A 19,775-nucleotide genomic window follows, 5' to 3' on the forward strand; every position below is an offset into this window, starting at 1 on the left:
TGTCATGTATGTATGGTCAGATGAGAGGGAAACTGTTTTGGTAATTTGGCTGAAACATGCAAACCCACCAGTGCTATATGGTCCTTCAACACCCCCAGGACTCCACTATTACATCACACTGAAAATACAAACAGCTTTCAAAACACACACACGGAAGTTTACAGAAAATACTTTTTATTAATGAAGGTAAACATAACTTGTTTGTTGACGAAGGGGATGTAGCTCAAACATCCACAGCACTTTTTTTTTGGCTTAAATGACTGACTGTCCAACAGAGGGCCGAGCAGACGCTAGCTGCACTGGATGACTGTCTGTTCTGTGGGGGACAGGGTTTGATTAAGGGGCGGCCATGACGGGGATTCACACAGAAGCGTGTTCAGACGTTTGTACTGTTTCTTGGACTGACGTTTCCCACGCAGCGCCCGAAGACAGTTCAGGATACCATTGTCTACTAGCACCTGGGGGGGGGGGGGAGAAATGTGTTCAGGGTTTTTAGGAATATACCACACTGCAAGAGATGACGAATCTTTTTTTTTTTAGTGCAGACATTTTGATCGTCACAGCAGAACATTAACGGTGGCTCTGTTCTATTCAACGTCCCACTGAGCAAAAGCAATATAATGCATACTCATTGTTTTACAGCATACATTGACACACCTGATACACATATGCATTCTGTTAGCATATGTTTGGTAGGAATATATTTTGCTCTTCGAAGGAGCTCTCAAAGAATGTGAGGATTCTGCTGGGAGAAATAATCCCCACGAACACATAAAACGGTACAGATGGCTGTTACTTGTATCCACACACTGTCACGCGTCTCATCCGGTTGGTGTCAGAGCTCATGACAGAGCCAGCTGTTTTTCATGTAAACATAAATCAACACTTGTCCTATGAGGGAGTTAAAAGTATCATATCGTCACTCACCTCCACAACAAAACAAATGAGGAAGTTGAGAGCAGCCACGGCGACGAGCACCATTTTAAAATCCATATCAATGAAGTTGTGCAGTTTAAATAGAGGACCGACGGGCCCGGGATACAACACCAGCCAAGTCGTCACAGCAAAGAGGACAAGCAGCAGAGAGAGGAACATCCCTGGAAAGATGAGAAGAAGAAAAAGCAATTCAAGGTCCTTAATCTTCAATAGGTTTCACTTGTAATATTATATTTAATAAAGCTGAACGATGGACAGCATCCCCTGCTTTGACCCCAAGTCGCCATCCTCGGATATTTCTGCTGACTCACAGTTGAAGAAGAGAGGTTTCTTGTGAGGGTAGCCCTTGGTGACCACCACAGCCATGATGATGTACTGGAAAGCTGACAAGGAAAACACACTGGTGTTCTCCATGTTGGGCAGATTGGCCACGCCAAACAATGTTGAATTGAGCGGAACGAACCTAAAAGACAAAAAATACCGGGGAATGGAGTTTTACAGCAAGTGTAGCTGGGATGCTGTTTTTTTTTTTCTTCTACATCTGAGCTATTGTAGAAACAAATACAAAATGCTTGTTCAGGATATCCTGACTCGAAATAAAAGCTCTTTGTGGCTGCGCGTGGCCTTTTCACTGACCAGTCCTGTGAGGTGGTGATGAACAGCGCGGCCAGCTGGCCCAGGACAATCATGCAGGTGTGGACGAGGAGGCTGCCCAGGACAGGCAGGGCCAGCAGACTGGCTGAGGGTCTGTAGGGGTGCAGCTCCTCACCGGGGCCTCCTCTCCCCATCACGATGGCCAGCGGAGTCACCACGAATAAGTCACAGAACAGGAACTGCCAGTCAGCCAGGGTCGTCCTCACCTAGAGACACACACACAGACAACATGTGATCAGGATGCCGGTCGTTGACAGCCGATGAGAGGTGCAAACAGATGGCTTTGGATTCAAACGCATCAAGTCAAATCAATAGTAATTGAATCCTGTATTGACATAGTTTCTTATGCGTAAAGCTTTGCCTGTATACACTGCGGTCATCTCCAATATGAGTTTCTGCACTAATGTAACACATCTGGCTTATGTCCAGTGTCATGCGTATTGCCCCGTACTGGAATATGTGTCACGTTAGCTCGCCAGAGCCGATGTCTATCAGAGTATTAGTGTGTGGTCATATGACTGGCTTCCAGCAAGTTGCTTTGTTTGCAAATAATGAAAATATCTGTAGTTAAGCTAACATGACATCTTCTTGACACCAACAAGCCGGCTTTTGAAAGTTTTTTTTGTCTTCAATAACATGTCCATAATGAAATAAAATGATTTATTTAAATAAAAATGTCTCCACTGCTACTCACGGTGTAGAGGACGAGGACGGAGCAGAACTGGATGAGACTGTAGAGGGCCATGTATCTAAAGAGACTGAAGGAGGTGACCAGAGAACACCGGCCCTCTCTGCACAGTCAAGGAGAAAAACAAGTGTTGTTATTATTTATTCCGCTCACTGTACTACAAACATGTCCGGTTCAGTTGCTTTTCAAAAACTTTGTCCACATTTACTTAATGCTTCCTGCTTCCTCACCTGATGAGCAGCGGCACACAGCTGATGTTTTCAGTCTTGGAGGTAAAAGGTGACGCGACTGAGGCCTCGGCTTCGGACAGGGAAACCCCGACATCAGCGGCTCTCAGGGCCCCGCAGTCATTGGCCCCGTCCCCACACATGCCCACCCGGTAGCTGTAGTAATAGAAGTCAAGTAGTAGCATGTGTTAAATTATACAAATTACTACACGTGATTATACATTAAAATTAACAAATAGATAAACTGGTATTGAGAGGCAGTATCTCACAATACTTCATAGACTTTCTGATGAGAATGAAATTAAGTCTTTTGTTTAGCAAAATGTAGACTGTTTCCCCTTAAATTGAATAGTATTGGTATTAGCTTCTTCTTGGGTGTTGAAGCCAACATGGATGTGCTCTAAAATGCAGTTCCTCTAATGGCCACTAGACGGCAAAAAACTATTCAAAAAATTATACACTTTTTATATTTTGTATTTAAGTTGAAGTAGTATTTTAAGTAAGTTTTGGGACTGCAGGTTAATAAGGGTTTGATTTCCCAGACGTTTTCTTTTCTTTCTGTTCTTCCCGTGTGTTTCCCATCCTTCCCCTTTTTTGTGTCTGAACTCACTTCAGTTTCTGCAGCTCCTTCATCAGCTGGGTTTTCTGGTCGGGAGCCATGCGCGCAAATACGGTGGCTCGCAACAAAACCTGCAAAGACAGCAATGTCAAGGAAAGTTGACAAACAATTGATCACATCCTGATTTGAAATACAGTCCATTAGTCTAATGCCTCAGTATAATCCAATTCAATCATTGTCCCCCGTCACCACTCCCCTAATTGTTGTGTGCTAGCATCATTTTGTTGTCGGAATAGCATGGCCCATTGTCGTAATATCCCTGCTGGGACGACATAGCATACATTACCTTTGGCAAATACTCCGGGAAGTGATTACAGAGAGCAGCAAAGGACTTTCCGTTAATAGCCAAGTGGAGGTCAAAACCACTCTGGTACAGGCTCTGAGAGGAGAAAAGAAAAGCATTACCAACAGCAGCCAAAACCCTCCCAGTTTACACATGTAGGCCATGAATGCCTATTGTGTGTGCTATAGAGAGAGCTACTTAATCATTAAATATGTTTGAAATCAGTTCGAATGATCTTCTTGCCACACCACTCAAACTGTACGAGAGATAATAGAGCACAAAGACTTGGGACAAATATTTAGGTTTGACTTCAAATCAAACCAAATCACTGTTCTCTTTCAAGTTCCAGAGCATGACAGCTTGGGAAAAGACTTGTGACATATGATGACGGTCATCTCCTTTTATGTTTTGTCTAACAGAGTAGAACAAGTATCGCTACAATCCAAAATGCCACGATTGACTGATTTATTGACACGGGTGAAAGTTGCTACAAGATACACGATTCCTCTCTTCCCAGATATTGACAATAGAGTACCCCTGAGACTTAAAAAGACTAAGCAGGACCAACCCGAGTGACAATAGAGGTTTGGGCGTCAGGGGCCCCTCCTTCTTCCAGGCTGAAGTTTAGGGTGGGCATGGACTGGGCAGTGTGGGGGGTCGCATTGACGAATATCACCTTCTCATCGACTCCCACCATGCCACAGCTTTTTGCTACATTGACTGCTGTTAAAATGTTGTCCCCTATGTGAAGAAGGACAAAAACAAGATTGGACGCGAAGTTGATGGCATTAAAGTTGACGCCTGAAAATGAATGCTTTATCATAAAAAAAAGAAAAAAAAAAAAAAAAAGAAAAAAAAGAAGAGGAAGTGAAAAATATCTCTCACCAGTGACCATGACACTGCGGAGGTTTGCCAGTCTCAGGACGTCAATAACTTTGGCACTTTCTGGCTTCACCAGATTCTTCATCATCAGCAAGCCCAGGAACCGCATGTCTTTCTCTACTTCCCCTCTGCGGACAGACAAACAGCTGCATTTCAGCATGACCAGAAGCGTTGGAGCCCCAAAGCAGCCAGAAGCACAGACAGGGTTCCCACCGTTCAATGGTCCTCAGGTCAGTGTTCCCGTCTACTGGTTTATAGGCGAGCGCAAGGACTCTGAGGCCTTCACTGGAGAAGCTGCTCAGTTCACTGGAGAACTGCGCCGGCACTGTAAACATGAAGCAGCCCGTTTTGTATGAATGTGATGTATAAGAGCCGACACTAGACATTCATATATATTTTTATATTAAAAGGAGTCTCCTCGTTATAGTACTAATATGAAGTTACTGACCGGTTTCTGGTCGGCAGAGGCTTGCCACCATCTCTGGGGATCCTTTGATGAAAGCGAGTGGCGAGTGTCCCCCACGGGCCACCGTCACCACGCTCATCCTCTGCAGGGCCGAGGAGAAGGGAAACCTCCGAACAATGGCCATCGCCTCGCTTGTGGTCTGACGGCAAAATGAAAGACAAGGATGTCAGTTTTGCAAAGACAGATATATATAGACAGATATTGGCACAGTAGGGAGGGACACAGTAATAAAAAAAAAAAAAAAAAAAAAAAGAGGTACCACTACCTAACTGCTGACATAGCAACTTTTCTTCATCCATTTCTAATTTAGTTTCAGTAAATGAAGTTTGTAATTTCATACATTTACCACAATGTCAAAACCTAACGCTAAAGGTTAAGAAAAGGAGAGATCAATACCTGTGCAGCAGTTTTAACTGGAGTTAAGGGGATTTGACGTTTACAACAAAGAAGCCCTACTCATCGGTCAATAGGAGGGTGAAGGTAGGGACACTCACAGTCCCTCTAGACGGAGGTTTCAGAACAGCCAAAACTCTGTGGCCTCCAAACTCTGCATCCAGCTCCTTTCCATCTCCCTCTGGCTCCTGGAGGGTCTGGAAAATAAAATGTGATTTAGATTAACATGTTTTAGCAGAAGTAAGATGAAATGTTATGAGCGGGAGAAGAGATCGCTGTGGTCGCGCAAAAACAAATGTCTCAGAAGTGCGAACAAGCTTTTTCAAGTAACAATACTTGCAATATTTGTTCATATTGATAGGTAATAATGTCAAAAATTAAAGGTCATGTTTTACAATTTTTTGTGTACCTGATACTAACAGAATATTTCAAATAAACTGTCCACATTGGCATTTACTTACAAATTATTTTGAAGTCTAACTGAGTCCTGCATGGGGCTTGGTATATCCAACCTCAATACAGTTATATAATGTGTTTATTACTGGTAGTCAGTCACCGATTTAAATCTTTTTTTCCCCAATTCTAGACTATCATAGTTCTTGAAGGGCTTCTTATGTTTAGGCATTTCACATCGGAGAACTTTGGCTTCTTTCGTTAAAGAACAAAAGGGTTTTGTAAGTATGCCAGTACTGTTAGTACTTTTACTAACAGTACTGCTGGTACTGATACTTTTAGTATCAGTACCAACTTTGGTGATCTATCAATACTAATATTAAAAAATGTGCAATAAACACCCAGTTCTAGTCAAGAACCTCGAGTTAAATAAAACACGCTTTAGAGTGTTATACCCAACCAGTGGACTCGACCATCTTGAGCTCCAGGGGGTCTCCGAGGGGCTTTCCTTGCAACAGCGTCACAGTGTGACAGCAGGCCAGGCCTGACAGCATGGGCCCTGGGGGCAGGAGCCTGGGATCTGGAACCAGCTCTGAGAAACCGGCAGTTCCCCCCTCCATCACCCCCCACACATCCAGACCGTCCTCCGTAAGAGTCCCTGTCTGGAGACACAACAGCGCTCCGATGAAAGGCAACTTCAACAGGTCAAACGGCCGCGATGAGTTCTCCACCTACAGACGTCAGCTCGTGGAATTCCCCCTCACCTTGTCAAAGCAGAAGAGGGAGACCTTGCCGCAGATGTTGATGCGTGGCGGACTGATGCAGAAGATTCCCTGCCTCTTCAGCCTGCCCTGGGCGTAGATGGTGCCCGTGGTGATGGCAGCGGGCAGGGCAGGAGGCACTGCGATGGTCACCAGATCCAGGCTCCTGATCACCAATTCCAACCAAGTCACCTGGACACACGTCAGTGCGGTCACTTTCTTTATTGTTGGCATGCCAAATAAAGACAAAAAAAGATCTGGTCCTTGCACTTACATCAGTCCTGAAGAGGACCACAAAACTGTAAATGGAGCCAAAAAAAGCTGAAAAAGGAAGGACAAATAGTGGGAAGAGTTTATTAATGTTCAATTGTTGAATTAAAGTAATCTGAGTAAATTAAATGTAAATACAGATAACATTAGCTTCTTTATACGCTCTTGAAACTAAATCTGGAAGGTCACTGTTGAACGTGCTTACCGACAAAACCCAGGAGGAACAGGAACTTGAAAGAGTCTTGGTAGAAGTGGAAGTCGGTTGGCTGAGGATGCATAATGGAGCTTACCAGGCTACCTTTGGCTGTGAAAAACCCTGAGGATGAGATGAAAGCAGACCAACTGGCTTGACTTGGAGAGCAAACGAAAGCTCTTAAAGGAATGCTTCACAGTGCAAGCCTTACTAGTTTAAGCATTGCAGACTCGCAGGCGTGAGACAGCTTATGCAAAGTGTTTAGAAAGGTAAGGTTTCAGCGAAGATGCATCCTTAAAGACTAAAACGTATCGACTGCATTTCCCCCCCCTCATAAAACATTTCATTCATTCATTTATTTCCACTTATCCGGGTTCGGGTCGCAGGGAAAGCAGCCTTAAGAGGGAATTCCAGATGCCCCTCTCCCGAGAAACGCTTTGCAGCTCCTCCTGGGGAACTCCGAGGTGTTCCCAGACCAAACCAGATATGTAACTTACCAGTTGGATGTGCCCGGAAAACCTCTAAAAAGTGTCCAGGAGGCATCCTGATTAGATGTCCGAATCACCTCAGCTGACCCCTTTCGACGCGAAGGACCAGCGACTCAGAGATCCCCTTGGATGTCTGAGCTCCTCACCCCATCTCTAAGGCTGAGCCCAAACACCCTACGAAGGGAGCTCGTTTCGGCCGATTGTATCCGCGATCTCATCCTTTCTGTCACTCCCCAAAGCTCATGACCATGGGCGAGGGTGGGAACGTATAGATGGACTGGTAAATTGAGAGCTTTGCCTTCCGGCTCAGCTCCCTCTTCACCACAACGGTCTGGTACAACGCCCGCAGCACTGCTGACGCCGCACCGAACTGCCGGTCCATCCGACGCTCCTTTTCACCCTCACTCGTGAACAAGACCCTGATGAACTTGAACTCTCTCTAAAACGGACACTCTCCTCCACCCGGCTGCTGAAATCCTGTCCATGTAACAGGTGACGAGGGATGTGCGCGCCCTCATGCGCGAGACCTGCTATATTATATAGCAGGTCAGTATATAGGTTATTCAGCAGTTATATATAATATATAACTGCTGAATAACTGCTTCAAAGCAACACCAGAGGTCAAGAACTCCACGGATTGAAATGTTACAGAATCACGTCAGTGTTTCTACTCACCGGTGCTCGTGACCACAGCAACAGCATCGCTGCCCCCCCCTTTGGCCTGAATGAGCTGGGTGCCACAGAAGAGGGTGTGTCTGCGCTCCGTCTCTGAGCTGTACCTCCCCTCACCAGTCGGCAGTGGTGTTTTCAGCATTGGGACACTTTCACCTGGACACAGGAGCAACGAGGACAGGTGAATACAGTGACTCCTCACGGGGCCGATGGACAGCAAGCCGTCACAAATGCTGAATCATGCAACTAGACAATGCGTAGCCGAGTGTTTTTTCTTTCTTGGGGGAAATTAAATTGAATTGCAATTTTCATTTCAGATTTGAGTAGTTTGCCAAATCAAAATGGTTCAGATTTAGGATGTAAAAAGGATGTAAGTCAGAAGTCTCATGCACCATCTTTAACAAGGGACAATGAAGCAAAAGCTTGAACCCTCACATGTGTGCAGTGATCTTGAATATCACTTTTGACAGCTAACTTCTGACTCTAATCAGCCTCAAGGCTGATATAAATGGCCTTTTCTAAGCTAAGGAAAACACAACAATTCTTAGTTTTGGGTGGTCATACACTGATTAAAACATATTTAGGAATATTGTATTCAATATTTGTCTATAGATCCCCCCAAATGTTAACCACTGTTCCTTTAGAGGGCTTTTTAAAAATCAAATCCTATATAATAAGTGTGAAACGGTTAGCCTACTGCCTGGTGTTGGCGTTGAGGTTTTGTTGATCACCTGTGAGCATGCTCTCGTTGACCAGACACTCCCCGGCCAGCAGGGCAGCATCACAGGGCAGCAGCAGACCTTCCTGAGGGATGATGAGACAGTCGCCGGGGACCAGCTCCTCCGAGCTCACACACTCCTCCACTGAGAAAACACACACACACACACAACTAGGAATGAATGTCCCCATGGGGAGATGGCTTCACTCACACTAGCATACAGCAATTTCTCAAAATAAACTAGACCTGCAAGCTACCGAAACAGAATATAATCTTCTTAGCATGTAGTCATCTCGTTTGCTTATTAACAGATGTTTGCCCCTTATGACCACAATTTGCCATCCATGCCATATGTTCAATATGGACACTCATGTATTCCATTGTGATCTAGGACTGGGACACTTTTCATAGTTCAATATTTATTTGATCAATACATTTGTAAATTAACAGTTTTAAACATTTTTTGACCCACTTCATATGATGGTGATTTATCACTAAATGAAACCATGGCCACACATTAATGCAGGACTCATGTTAACGCCAAGAGAACAATCCATCGCTTAACACACATCATTTTCTGAAACTACAAGAAATCCCCATTAGAAGAGGAGTACGTTTGCAGAAGCTCACCTCCCGAGTTTCTCCGTACTGTGACATTTGTGACAAACTGGGCCATGTTGCGGAGAGTGATGCTTTGCTGTGGAGTAAGGTTTGTATAATATTAGTTTATCCATATCCAGAGCTAAACCCACAACAGTGTACCGTCAGATTAAGTACCCCGCCACAAACTCACCTTGCGGATCTCATAAAGTGAGAAAACGATGGAGCAAACGGAGATAACAAATATACATATGGCGTATAAATAGTATCGATCGACCATCCACAGGATGATGCTGAACACTTGGAAGACGTAGAATGGGTTGAGGACCTAAAGGAGCAGATAAAGAGAGATACGGAGGGAAAGAGCGAGTTCAATTTGATACTTCACCTGGTCGTTGAATAAAATATGTCACTTCAAACGTTCCGAACATCTCATAAAAAATAAAACAGACAATCTGAGGCAGACAGTACAAAGGACAGACTTTCCATCTCACCTCCTCAAACAGCAGTCGTATGTAAGGCTTCACAGGCACATCGATGAGGTTGGGCCCATACATGCGTCTCCTGAAACAATTCATGTCATGAATAACTCTAAAGAATAATAAATAACCAAAGAATCAGATTAATTTTCCATTCGTGCATCTTTTCCGACCTCGAGCTCTGCTCCAGGTGACTCAGGCCCTTTTGGAAATCATACAGGTCCTTGCGGGTCCAGTTCTCATTGAGGACGCTACAGACATAAAGATGGAAGAATTCAACATTATGGTTAAATATTTGACTTTCTAGCTATATATTGAAAATATAACTGAGGAAAAGCTGCTCAGGACTGTGTGCACTGCTGTGTTTTCCCCGTTTCAGTACCTGACACGACAGAAAGCTCCTTTCTGGGCCATCCAGATGTAGCGCAGTCCTTCAAACAGGTAGTAGCGCAGCAGCGTTTTCTGCAACACAATAACGGTCACTTTCAGCCCGCGAGAGAAGATCCCCTCGGGCACACTGTTCTGCCAAACGTTCACTTCTTCCTCACCTCCTCCTTGTGCAGCTGAACCTTATCTCTACATTCATTGTCCTCCAGCTCTCCCAATAGCTCCACACTGAAAGGGACAAACCCAGTGAGTAGAGCCTACACACAGCTTTCACAGACACGCTCATACTAGTGTTAAAAAAGCCTAAAAAGGTGACGCTGACAGAGGACTTGAAGCTGACCTGCCGTCCTCCATCTCTACTGTGAGGACCTCCACCACATGACGCTGGTCAAAGCTGTCCTGAAGGTAAAAATGACACAGATACATTAGTGATTGTTGGAAACTAGGCACGACCAAGATCCTTATTCTTGCTGGCTGACGAGAATGTCATGGGACAGAACCAACAAATATAAAGCTAAGTAATCAAGGTACAAATCTACTTATTATAACATATCAATGTAACGTTCCACCCAGTAAGATGTGAATCCAACAGAGGGCTTGGGTGATGAATACTGGTCAGAAATTGGTGAAGCAAGATGAGGTATTTACTGCAACCTGACTGATTTTTTGAAGGCCAATATTTTGTAAATTAAGCTGGTAATTGCTAAGAACTTTGTGCCGATGTGTGCAGAATTTATTCAGGAAAAGACAGCTTTTCGGACATCAACCTTTCAAACTAACATTTCAGCGCAGGTTCTATTAAAGAACAGGGAAAAACGTGGGACAAAGTGACAGTTCATTTTCTCACTCTTATCAGCAGAATATCTGCCAATGCCAGAGGGCAGGAGCAGCAGCGGGCAAGGACAGCGAGGCGTGGGCGCCAGTGAAACACGACCAGGAGGAGACCCAAGGACAGCACGGCAGCCAGACGACACAGCCACACCCGCCAGCGCACCCACTTATAGCCCTGGACATCCTGGTGTGGGGGGGGGGGGGGCGAAAGAGTCAGACAGTCCATTCAGATTCAAAACAAAAGTCAATTTGCATAACGCTGGTTAGCTTATCAGCAACCACACCAGACGATTAAAAGCCGCATTCAAAAGCCAGATTGTGACAGAGATACCTAAAACCAAACGTGAGTAAATATTCAAAGCCACTCATTCCTCTGCATCTGTAAGGGCAGCACGGTTATAGAGGCCGGTGCACATCTGTAAGTTCTACATCTACAGGGGTCATCAGGACACTACCGCTCCCACCTGTCCACTCGGTCATCAGAGACTGAAAATGTACTTGTATTGCTGTATTTTCCCAGACATCATTTGCCACACTTGGGTTAAGCAGGAAAAACTGTGGACGCTCTTACCATGTCTGAGTCAGGGCTGAGCAGGCGGTCGCGTGGACAGGGTGAGGGGAGTCTGCTCTGCGACTGGACCGCACTACCTACAGAACAGGTGCAGTGTTTCATGTGAACTGAGCAGGACAACACACACCCTCAAAGACAACACAATACAAAGCACACACTGCAAAGCTCTAGTCGAGGTCAATGATCCACACTGTGAGAACCTGTTTTTTAGTAGGCTTGTTTTAAGGGGGGGGGGAAGGAAACAATACAAACAGTTAAACTTTAGGAAAACATGTCAGATAGCGGGAGGCTTTCATAAAGGGAAATAAACACACCTGAGTTTGGCGGAAACACTGCGCTCCTCTAGAAACAATAACTTTTAATGGATACAGAGGAGAGTAAAATAGCCCATAAAGTATCATAACAATTGTTTGCTACAATCTCATAGTGAAGTCGCTACATATTAACAGCTCACAATACCAGAGGAGCTTAGGAAAAACACCATAAAGTGGAGTAAGCTGTTTGTTTAGCCCAGGGATGTTTGAAGCGGACCCGGATTCTCACTTCCGCTTTCTCAGATGTGGAAGGATCGAAACAAATCCTATTTCATTCACATTTAACACATTAGATAGAGGGGGAGGAATTAGCTTACCGTCAACCCGAGAACGTCAGCATAAAATGTTTATATTTCCCCGCAGATGGAGAGTGAGCAGATTCCAGCGCACTAGCTGTTGTTTCCCACCTTGCTTTTGTTCACCTGCATACGTGTCTCGAGCGAGCGACACCTGACTACGAGCGAACCGACTTCTGCCCCTCCCGACTATTTATGTTGAGTAAACTAAGCATTGTCTTGTTAAAAAAAAGGCCACGTTTATTCCACACTGTTGACTGTGGCGGCACCGAGAAACGGACGCTACAGGATACATACAAAAACAAACAAAGATGAAGTATATATTGTAGGATATTATCAGTTTGTGGTTTGTTCATAAATAGAAGGACACCAACCACCTGACAGAGAGGGCAGACAAACTCAATTAATATTTCATAGTTTTACTCTCCTTGGCATTAACATAGATGTCAGCGCATCAAAATACATTTAATTAGTTTAAAGTAGCAGTGTGTAGAATATAGTGCCATCTAGCTGTGAGGTTGCAGATTGCATCCAACTGAATACCCCCTCTGCTGACCCCGGCCTGTCCAAGCGTGTTGGGATGACTACGGTGGCCTTCTGGTAACGCAAAAGCCAAACAAGCTCTCGCTAGAGCCAGTGTTTGGTTTGTCCCTTCTGGGCTACCGTAGGAACATGAGGTAAAGAAGACCCGCTCCCTATGTAGACATAAATGGCTCATTCGAAGCTAATACAAACACCATGAGCCTTTGTTTTCAGGTGATTAAACACTAATGAAAAGATATTTATGAATATTATATTCCATTTCTGCCAATAGACTCCCCTAAATCCTACACACTGCTCCTTTAAGTCAGGTCTGATGTTGACATACATAAAATAATGATCCAGTCACCGCCACATGAGGCATACAGCTTATTAAGTAAAAACTGGTGTCAGATCTTTAGTAGAGTGGTATTGTGAAGAAGTTGGATCAGTGCATCCCTAACTTTAATGTTAAAGGAATGTTCAGTTGGATGCCATATGCAGAAAGACACCAGAACAGATGTTCATCTTATTTGTGTCCCATTGTTGCTCTTGTGTTGGCTTTCATGGACACAAGCATCACAATATACACACTGCACAAGAAACCAAAGAAGTGAGTCATTTGTTTGGTCATAATACACAACACATGATCGTGATAAAAGCTAGTCATGTGAAAGCTAATCAAGGCGTATGTAACGGAATGTGAGATATTTTGCCAAATCACATGCTTGCTTGCTTTGCTGTAACTAGGCCAATCTCTACCAAGAAGGTGATCCGTCATGGTTTGCTGTGTGTCAGACTGTTTGGAAAGATCTCTTTAAAGAAATCTCTGACACAAAAGGCTACACCGTAGCAGCCTGTCTTTTTATAATCTTTAAAGTGGTATTTCATTCCAGCTGGTTTCCTCACCTACATAGACTGTCTCAGCACTCACAGGAATTCCAGGCTTCTAAAGTCATGATTATGCCCCTTTTAAATTACCGTTATCTCAGGCAGCAATCAATAACTCCCTGTTCAAAGGGCCGCCTACATTAGGTGGAGGGAGGCCACAATGGATAATATATCCCTACAAATATGACTTCATAAATCCTGCTGTGGCCAATGAGCTGTGGACTACCCGAAGAAAGTCAAGTCTTTCAGTTTCATATTCAACCGGACCATTACGCAGGACAAAACTTCTGTGATGTCAAAAAAAAGGGAAACGACTATCCACAAAGGACTAGACAAGACACAAGACTAATATAATCTGCGCTGATTATGCAAAAATCCAACCTTTAACCTCAAATAGCACCAGCTTCATCGACAGGCTACGCCAACAGCCTGTACACTCAATTGATGGTGGGCCAACCTGACACTTATAGTACCGGGCTCTGTTAAAGTTAGCCATCTCTGTACATCCATTGTTGGTTACTTAACGGCCTACATATATACGCCAATCCTGAAGCTAAAGATGTATCGGTCCAGCTCTAATTGAGACACTTAGTAGAAGTTACTGTAGTAGTGTTTGTATTAGTACCTGTGTTAGGAATTAGTAAGGCAGTAGGGAGGTTTGTGGTGCTTCTGAAAAGACATGTTAGTGGTGAACTTAAATGTGCAAGATCCGAGATAGGGAGTGTTTTGATTGCCTCTGAACATGTCAACTAACTACGCCAACAGTGGTAACTATTGTGAAAGTGCTGACAGATAACACACACAGAGGGACTTCATGCTCTGCTCAGGTAGACATTACTCCACTAGACTGTTCATAGACAACAGTTGTTTGATGCCATAGAAATGTTCAGAATGTTAAATAAAGCTCCTTTAAATGTCTCAAATGTAATGCCGCCCACCTCCATTGTAATGGAGAGAAAGCAGACAAACAAAAGATCTGCTTGGCTCTATTCTCCTAGAGGTAAGAAGGGTGATAACATGTTTTTCTTTTTGTAATTTAGGGGGAAATTGCCCTTTAAACTCCACCAGAGAACGTTTATATTTGAAGCACACTCTTTAATTAATTACACAACGATAGGAAAGTCCAATACTTATTTATTGATTTGATCAAAACAACTTATTTTCTTCATTGATTGCCTAATGGTGATGGTTACATTAAAGTCTTGGCTAAACTACAACACTAGTTAGCTACGAGCCACATTATTGATTAGTATACTTAGCTGCTGGTGAAGTGGAGTTTGTTTTTCTGAATAACGCGAGTTGACAGCAGAACATTGTCGGTTATTGCCACCTTAATTAAAACCTGAAGCTAATCAACATTTGCACAGACGAAAACTGAACCGGTTTGCAGGTCTTAGCTAACTAACCTTGTTCGTTAACAGCATTCAAACACACTCACCATTTATATCCATCCTCAGGTCACGATGACTGGCTCTGCATTAGCATCGTAACCTAAATGACAAAATGTCTTCTGACCAGAACAACCACACAAACAAGCTTCCTTGATCAACATCCAGCTAGCCCATCTACAAACTATACCCTTCTACGGCAAGTCGCGAAGTCCAAAATAGTCACACGCGTGCAAAAGTGTAGATAGAAACCCCGCTAAAGCCAGCCTGCTGCATTGGTATCGCTTACTGTAAAACCGCATTGCTTACAACAGTCTTAGCCTCTATATAGCGGAACATTTTCTCTATACGACAAGAGATTTGATAATTAAAATTGTTCCCGATGAATAATTAAAAATCCCTACATAAATTTGATTACAGTAGTTTCATTTGGATGTTTTTGCCAGTCCTACAATTTTCCAATAGGACTGTAAATATTCACAGAAACGCACTCTATTTGCTTTCCTAGGGTATCATTTGCAAATAGCTGATAACACTAAACCTAATGCTTTAACTCATTTACTGAAGCTTTGAATCTTTATTATAAGCCATTTAAAAGAACAACTTCTGGGTTGCCAAATAGTATGGGAATCTCTTCGGCAGGTGTTTATACTCCCTCTGCACTGCACTTGCTTTTTATTAAAGATAGCAGTGATTTACATGTTATGTTTTATTAACCTTGTTGTTGTAGAGTCCCTGTTTGGATGCAGCTTGACAGTAATTTCTCCACAGACCAATAAATACAAATAGAGACCACATTCCAATGAAACGTCCCCCCAGCAGACATTTTGACCTGTGCAGGAAATGCACAGGTTCAAATAACAGCATTAACAATGGCTTCATTCCGTTAAGTCTCCCAGTTAGCCATATCAATGAACTAATATGGACTACACAAGAGCCCTGGATCTGGCTCATCTAAATGGAATGCAGCCATCTTTAATGTCACTAATTCCACCTGTCTTTTACCTAGTAAAAAAAAAATGAATTGTATATATAATATACAATTAATTTTTATAATATTTTTTACTCTGATATTTTTATTGTATATATTGTGCATTTTTATACTCAATATGTTTTATTTTTACTATAATGCTGCTGTAGCGAACAAATTTCCCCTTGCGGGATTAATAAAGTATCTATCTATCTATAAGTGTCGGCTGTGAAAAGGGCCTTTCTGGCAATTAACAATGTCTCATTAGATTCTTCAATATTGTTTATTGCAATGTAAGTCGCAAAGGCAATCAACAAAAGAGTAATTTCTTCTTTTCTGAACCAAAAACATTCACTTTCCATCATGAGCCCAGCACATCTTTAATTAACACATATCTAAATATTTACAGTCCACAAGCTCCATGAGCTTTTCCTAAAGAGTAAATACAACAGAGCCAAGTATTTAAATTTTTCAAACAAATAGCAGAAATGTGGTCCAACCTGTTGCATCACTCAAAATATTTTTCTTTTACAGTTTTTTTGAGCAGCCTTTTCTCACAATGTTCTGTATTCCTCAACCTCATCAAATCCCGCTCGGCGCACGCCAACACACTCGCATCCCCCAAACTTAATAAAAATGATGAAAAGGTGCTGATGTAGGCAATAGTTTCTTGGTTTGCTCTTCTCTTCCTCTTCACTTTGTTCAAGGTCAGTGGATCTCTTGAGCCAGCTGGATTTTCACACGTTCATATAGCTGCTGCTTTCTTCTCTTTGTAAGTCGCCATCATTTTCTTGATCTCTGCGATGGCTTTTCCCGGGTTGAGTCCCTGTGGAGCATTGTGCCGAAAACAGACAGTGAGAAACCAAACCTCTGTTAATTATGTGAGAGAATGTGTGTGAGAACACTTTTGAAGTACCTTGGGACACGTCTTGGTGCAGTTCATGATAGTGTGGCAGCGGTAGAGAGAGAAGGGGTCCTGAAGTTTAGACAGACGTTCCTCTGTGAACTCATCACGGGAGTCAATCATCCACCGGTAGGCCTAAAGAGATAATAACACAGTTGCCATCTGCACCATCATGAATCATTTTTACTATAATTTATTTTTTTCAAAAACAGCCACCAACTGGAGGATAACCTCATTAAATATTAACAACATGGCCTTTGCTCTGGCACCGCCCTCATAACTAAATATGAAAACCCACCTGCATGAGGACAGCAGGTCCCAAGTATTTGTCTCCGTTCCACCAGTAGCTGGGACAGCTGGTGCTGCAGCAAGCACACAGGATGCACTCATACAGGCCATCCTGTCGGGTTAAGAAGAAATAAATCATCACGTGATCATTAAAAGTGTGATTCTGCTACAATACATCGTGGAAATAGACAGGTGGCGTTATCGATCCTGCGGTTGGCTGGCTAAAATCCTTGTGATGAAATGACAACTGTGACCATGTTATGAAGACCTCCAATATGGCTACCCAGCATGTGTTGTATAATTACAAGCGAGACGTTTAATTACCAGTTTCTGCCTGTCTTCCACCGACTGGAAATACTGCTCTTTCCCTTCTTGAGTGTCATCCTTCTTTTTCAGGTAGGGCTCGATGGATTTGTACTGCGCATAGAAGTTGCTCATATCCTGGTGGAAATCACACAACGAGGGGGAACTCATAACAGGCACTCCAACAGACCAATAAATGCACCATATATGATTTTCTTTATGTCATGCTACTTTCACACACTGTTCGCGATCATCTGCTGAAGCACTTTCAAATGTGGCCGTGGAAAGAAACGCTATACACTTGCAGTACTTACAGGCACCAGATCTTTGACCACATACATGTGTGGGAGCGGGTAGATTTTCGTTGGTTTGCTTGTGTTGGTGTCAATTTTGTTAAGGCATGCCAGTGTGTTGCCTCCATTTATGTTCATGGCACATGAGCCGCAGATACCTGAAGAAATTAAGAAACAATTAACGGGTCACTGACATCTGGCACAAAGGTCAACTTAAACAGGCCTGTTAACGTGTTTCATTTCTTTTGATTACTATTATTTTTTTGTATCCAAGTGGAAATCGTTAAAATTATGTGCAATCTAGATTAATTTCTTACCTTCACGGCAGGAGCGTCTGAATGTGAGTGTGGGGTCAATCTCATTCTTGATCTTAATGAGGGCATCCAGAGTCATTGGACCACAACTATAGCAACAGTTACATGTCACTACGTTATGACATCGATTACGTTATTGTGAAAAGAAAAATACAGCTCAGCAACGTTCTGTTCATGGGCTACGACTTACGTGTTGAGATCAATTTCATAGGTCTGCATTCGCGGTTTGTCTCCAGCGGTGTCTGGGTCCCAGCGGTAAATCTGGAACTTCTTGATCCTGGGTTCAGGAGCCGGGGCAGCGGCCGTCTGAGCATGCCGTACCATCTGGATCATAGATAATAACAAACAAATAAGAAAGACCGTATGAATTAATCACACATTTTTTCTTTTTTTTTTGAATCCCTCCAGTGTGTTCTTCTTTCATCCTTTCTACAGAAAGCATTTTATTTTAGGTAAGAGTAAAAGAAAGAGCCATAAAAGCGAAAGGTACTGTATGTACAAAGGAACACACCATGATGTGACCTTGCTGCTGTTTCTGTGAACTCAGGCCAAAATAGGAACCACTTGGTTATTCGATCCTGCAACACCTTAGAATACTACTTGCACTAATACATAACTCATGCAAACAACTTTAGAAAATGAAGCTTTATTTGTATTTCACGAATCTAAAATAATGAACAGTGTATGCTTTGCAGTAGAATGAAGAGACAAACTAACAAAATAAAAGAAAGGTACCATAAGATCACAACAACCACAAATCATTTAAAACAACATCTCAACGAAAGCATTTAAAAACCAGTCTGAATATATTAGGCCTGATATTAATTGTAAGATATAAAAAACTACAGTTAGAAGGTAATAAACAGATAAGCAGATCATATTTCGGATTTGATAAATATCATGTTTTCGCCAGTTATTCAATAGTGTTTACCCTTTTTCATAAGAAGGTATAGAGACGCCCCCTAGTGGTAGTTTGGGTGAACTAACATGAAAGCGTTACATCACTGAGCAGTCTTCAGTTACCTAACTGACTTTCAGGACAATGAAAGAAGGACTTCAGCACAATAACTTAAATTATTCTATATGGTCGTGAGAAGTAAACATATCTTTGTTTGTCCTCACTACTAAAAAAAACCCGTTTTGATTTGATATACAGCCTTTAATGAGAGAGAGAGGGGTTGTATAACAAGCTCAGTTAATTAACAATGGGTAGATTTACTAAGCATTTATCACAAAGGCCTGTATGCATAATGAAGCATTGACTGTTTTGCTAAATGTAAATACTACTATAAGTTAATCTTATTCACACTACAGTCTTCTTCTATAGAATCTTCTTCTTTTATAGGCTTCTTCAATATTCTGTCACATTCACACACACACAGCCTGGGAGCAGGGTGTGTTGTTACATGTCGTTTGATGACCAAACTAATATTACACACTTTTGGGATTATTCACAATAGCCTAAGCATAAACGTTACAGTCAATAAATCAACACAAATGTAAAACATTTCCTAAAAGTAGCCCATGAGGCATGTCTGTTCTTATACTGAGTAAAAAAATGTTTGTACTCACCACCATCATGCTAGAATTCCTCACAGCCAAAACATTTCGACACAAGGCGCCACCGACCACCGACATCTTCCTAAGTTATAGAGTTAGAGACTAGAGACAGTACACTACAGGACAGACAGGGCAGCTCACTTTTGTATCGTCTACTAGAGGGCAGCAGTGTTACATCATTGAATGAATCATAAACATTACACGATTTAACCACTAGAGGGCAG

The 19,775-nt window shown here is 42.7% G+C and overlaps 2 protein-coding genes across 5 annotated transcripts; both read right to left on the minus strand.

Annotated features, from left to right (window-relative positions):
• Nucleotides 1–153: 153 nt before the first annotated feature.
• atp13a2 (ATPase cation transporting 13A2) lies at nt 154–15,114 on the minus strand. Of its 4 annotated transcripts, none has more exons than XM_031868811.1 (28): nt 14,970–15,114; nt 11,512–11,588; nt 10,957–11,124; nt 10,450–10,508; nt 10,271–10,337; nt 10,105–10,184; nt 9,896–9,973; nt 9,738–9,807; nt 9,437–9,571; nt 9,274–9,340; nt 8,657–8,788; nt 7,929–8,081; nt 6,778–6,888; nt 6,577–6,623; nt 6,306–6,494; nt 5,997–6,203; nt 5,250–5,345; nt 4,738–4,894; nt 4,503–4,614; nt 3,976–4,417; nt 3,411–3,503; nt 3,116–3,195; nt 2,509–2,661; nt 2,285–2,381; nt 1,573–1,796; nt 1,248–1,399; nt 928–1,097; nt 154–458 (listed from the first exon to the last, which is right to left on the minus strand). In XM_031868811.1, the coding sequence occupies exons 1-28, from the start codon at nt 14,980–14,982 to the stop codon at nt 291–293; spliced, it is 3,597 nt and encodes a 1,198-aa protein (XP_031724671.1). In that variant the 5' UTR covers nt 14,983–15,114; the 3' UTR covers nt 154–290. The 4 variants fall into 4 exon arrangements, with proteins under 4 accessions (XP_031724671.1, XP_031724672.1, XP_031724673.1 ...); XM_031868812.1 differs by lacking the exon at nt 14,970–15,114 and adding an exon at nt 12,143–12,905; XM_031868813.1 differs by lacking the exon at nt 14,970–15,114 and having other exon boundaries at nt 3,976–4,148; nt 4,293–4,417; nt 11,512–12,905.
• A 1,052-nt stretch (nt 15,115–16,166) lies between these two features.
• Nucleotides 16,167–19,755, minus strand: LOC116395189 (succinate dehydrogenase [ubiquinone] iron-sulfur subunit, mitochondrial-like). The gene is made up of 8 exons (XM_031868857.1): nt 19,564–19,755; nt 18,182–18,315; nt 17,995–18,080; nt 17,699–17,835; nt 17,406–17,522; nt 17,092–17,193; nt 16,806–16,928; nt 16,167–16,715 (listed from the first exon to the last, which is right to left on the minus strand). Exons 1-8 carry the CDS (start codon nt 19,627–19,629, stop codon nt 16,635–16,637), a joined length of 846 nt encoding a protein of 281 aa, XP_031724717.1. The 5' UTR covers nt 19,630–19,755; the 3' UTR covers nt 16,167–16,634.
• Nucleotides 19,756–19,775: the final 20 nt, after the last annotated feature.

This window comes from Anarrhichthys ocellatus, unplaced genomic scaffold, assembly GCF_004355925.1.
Source record: "Anarrhichthys ocellatus isolate YVR2014 unplaced genomic scaffold, GSC_Weel_1.0 scaffold44, whole genome shotgun sequence".
NCBI lineage: Eukaryota > Metazoa > Chordata > Actinopteri > Perciformes > Anarhichadidae > Anarrhichthys > Anarrhichthys ocellatus.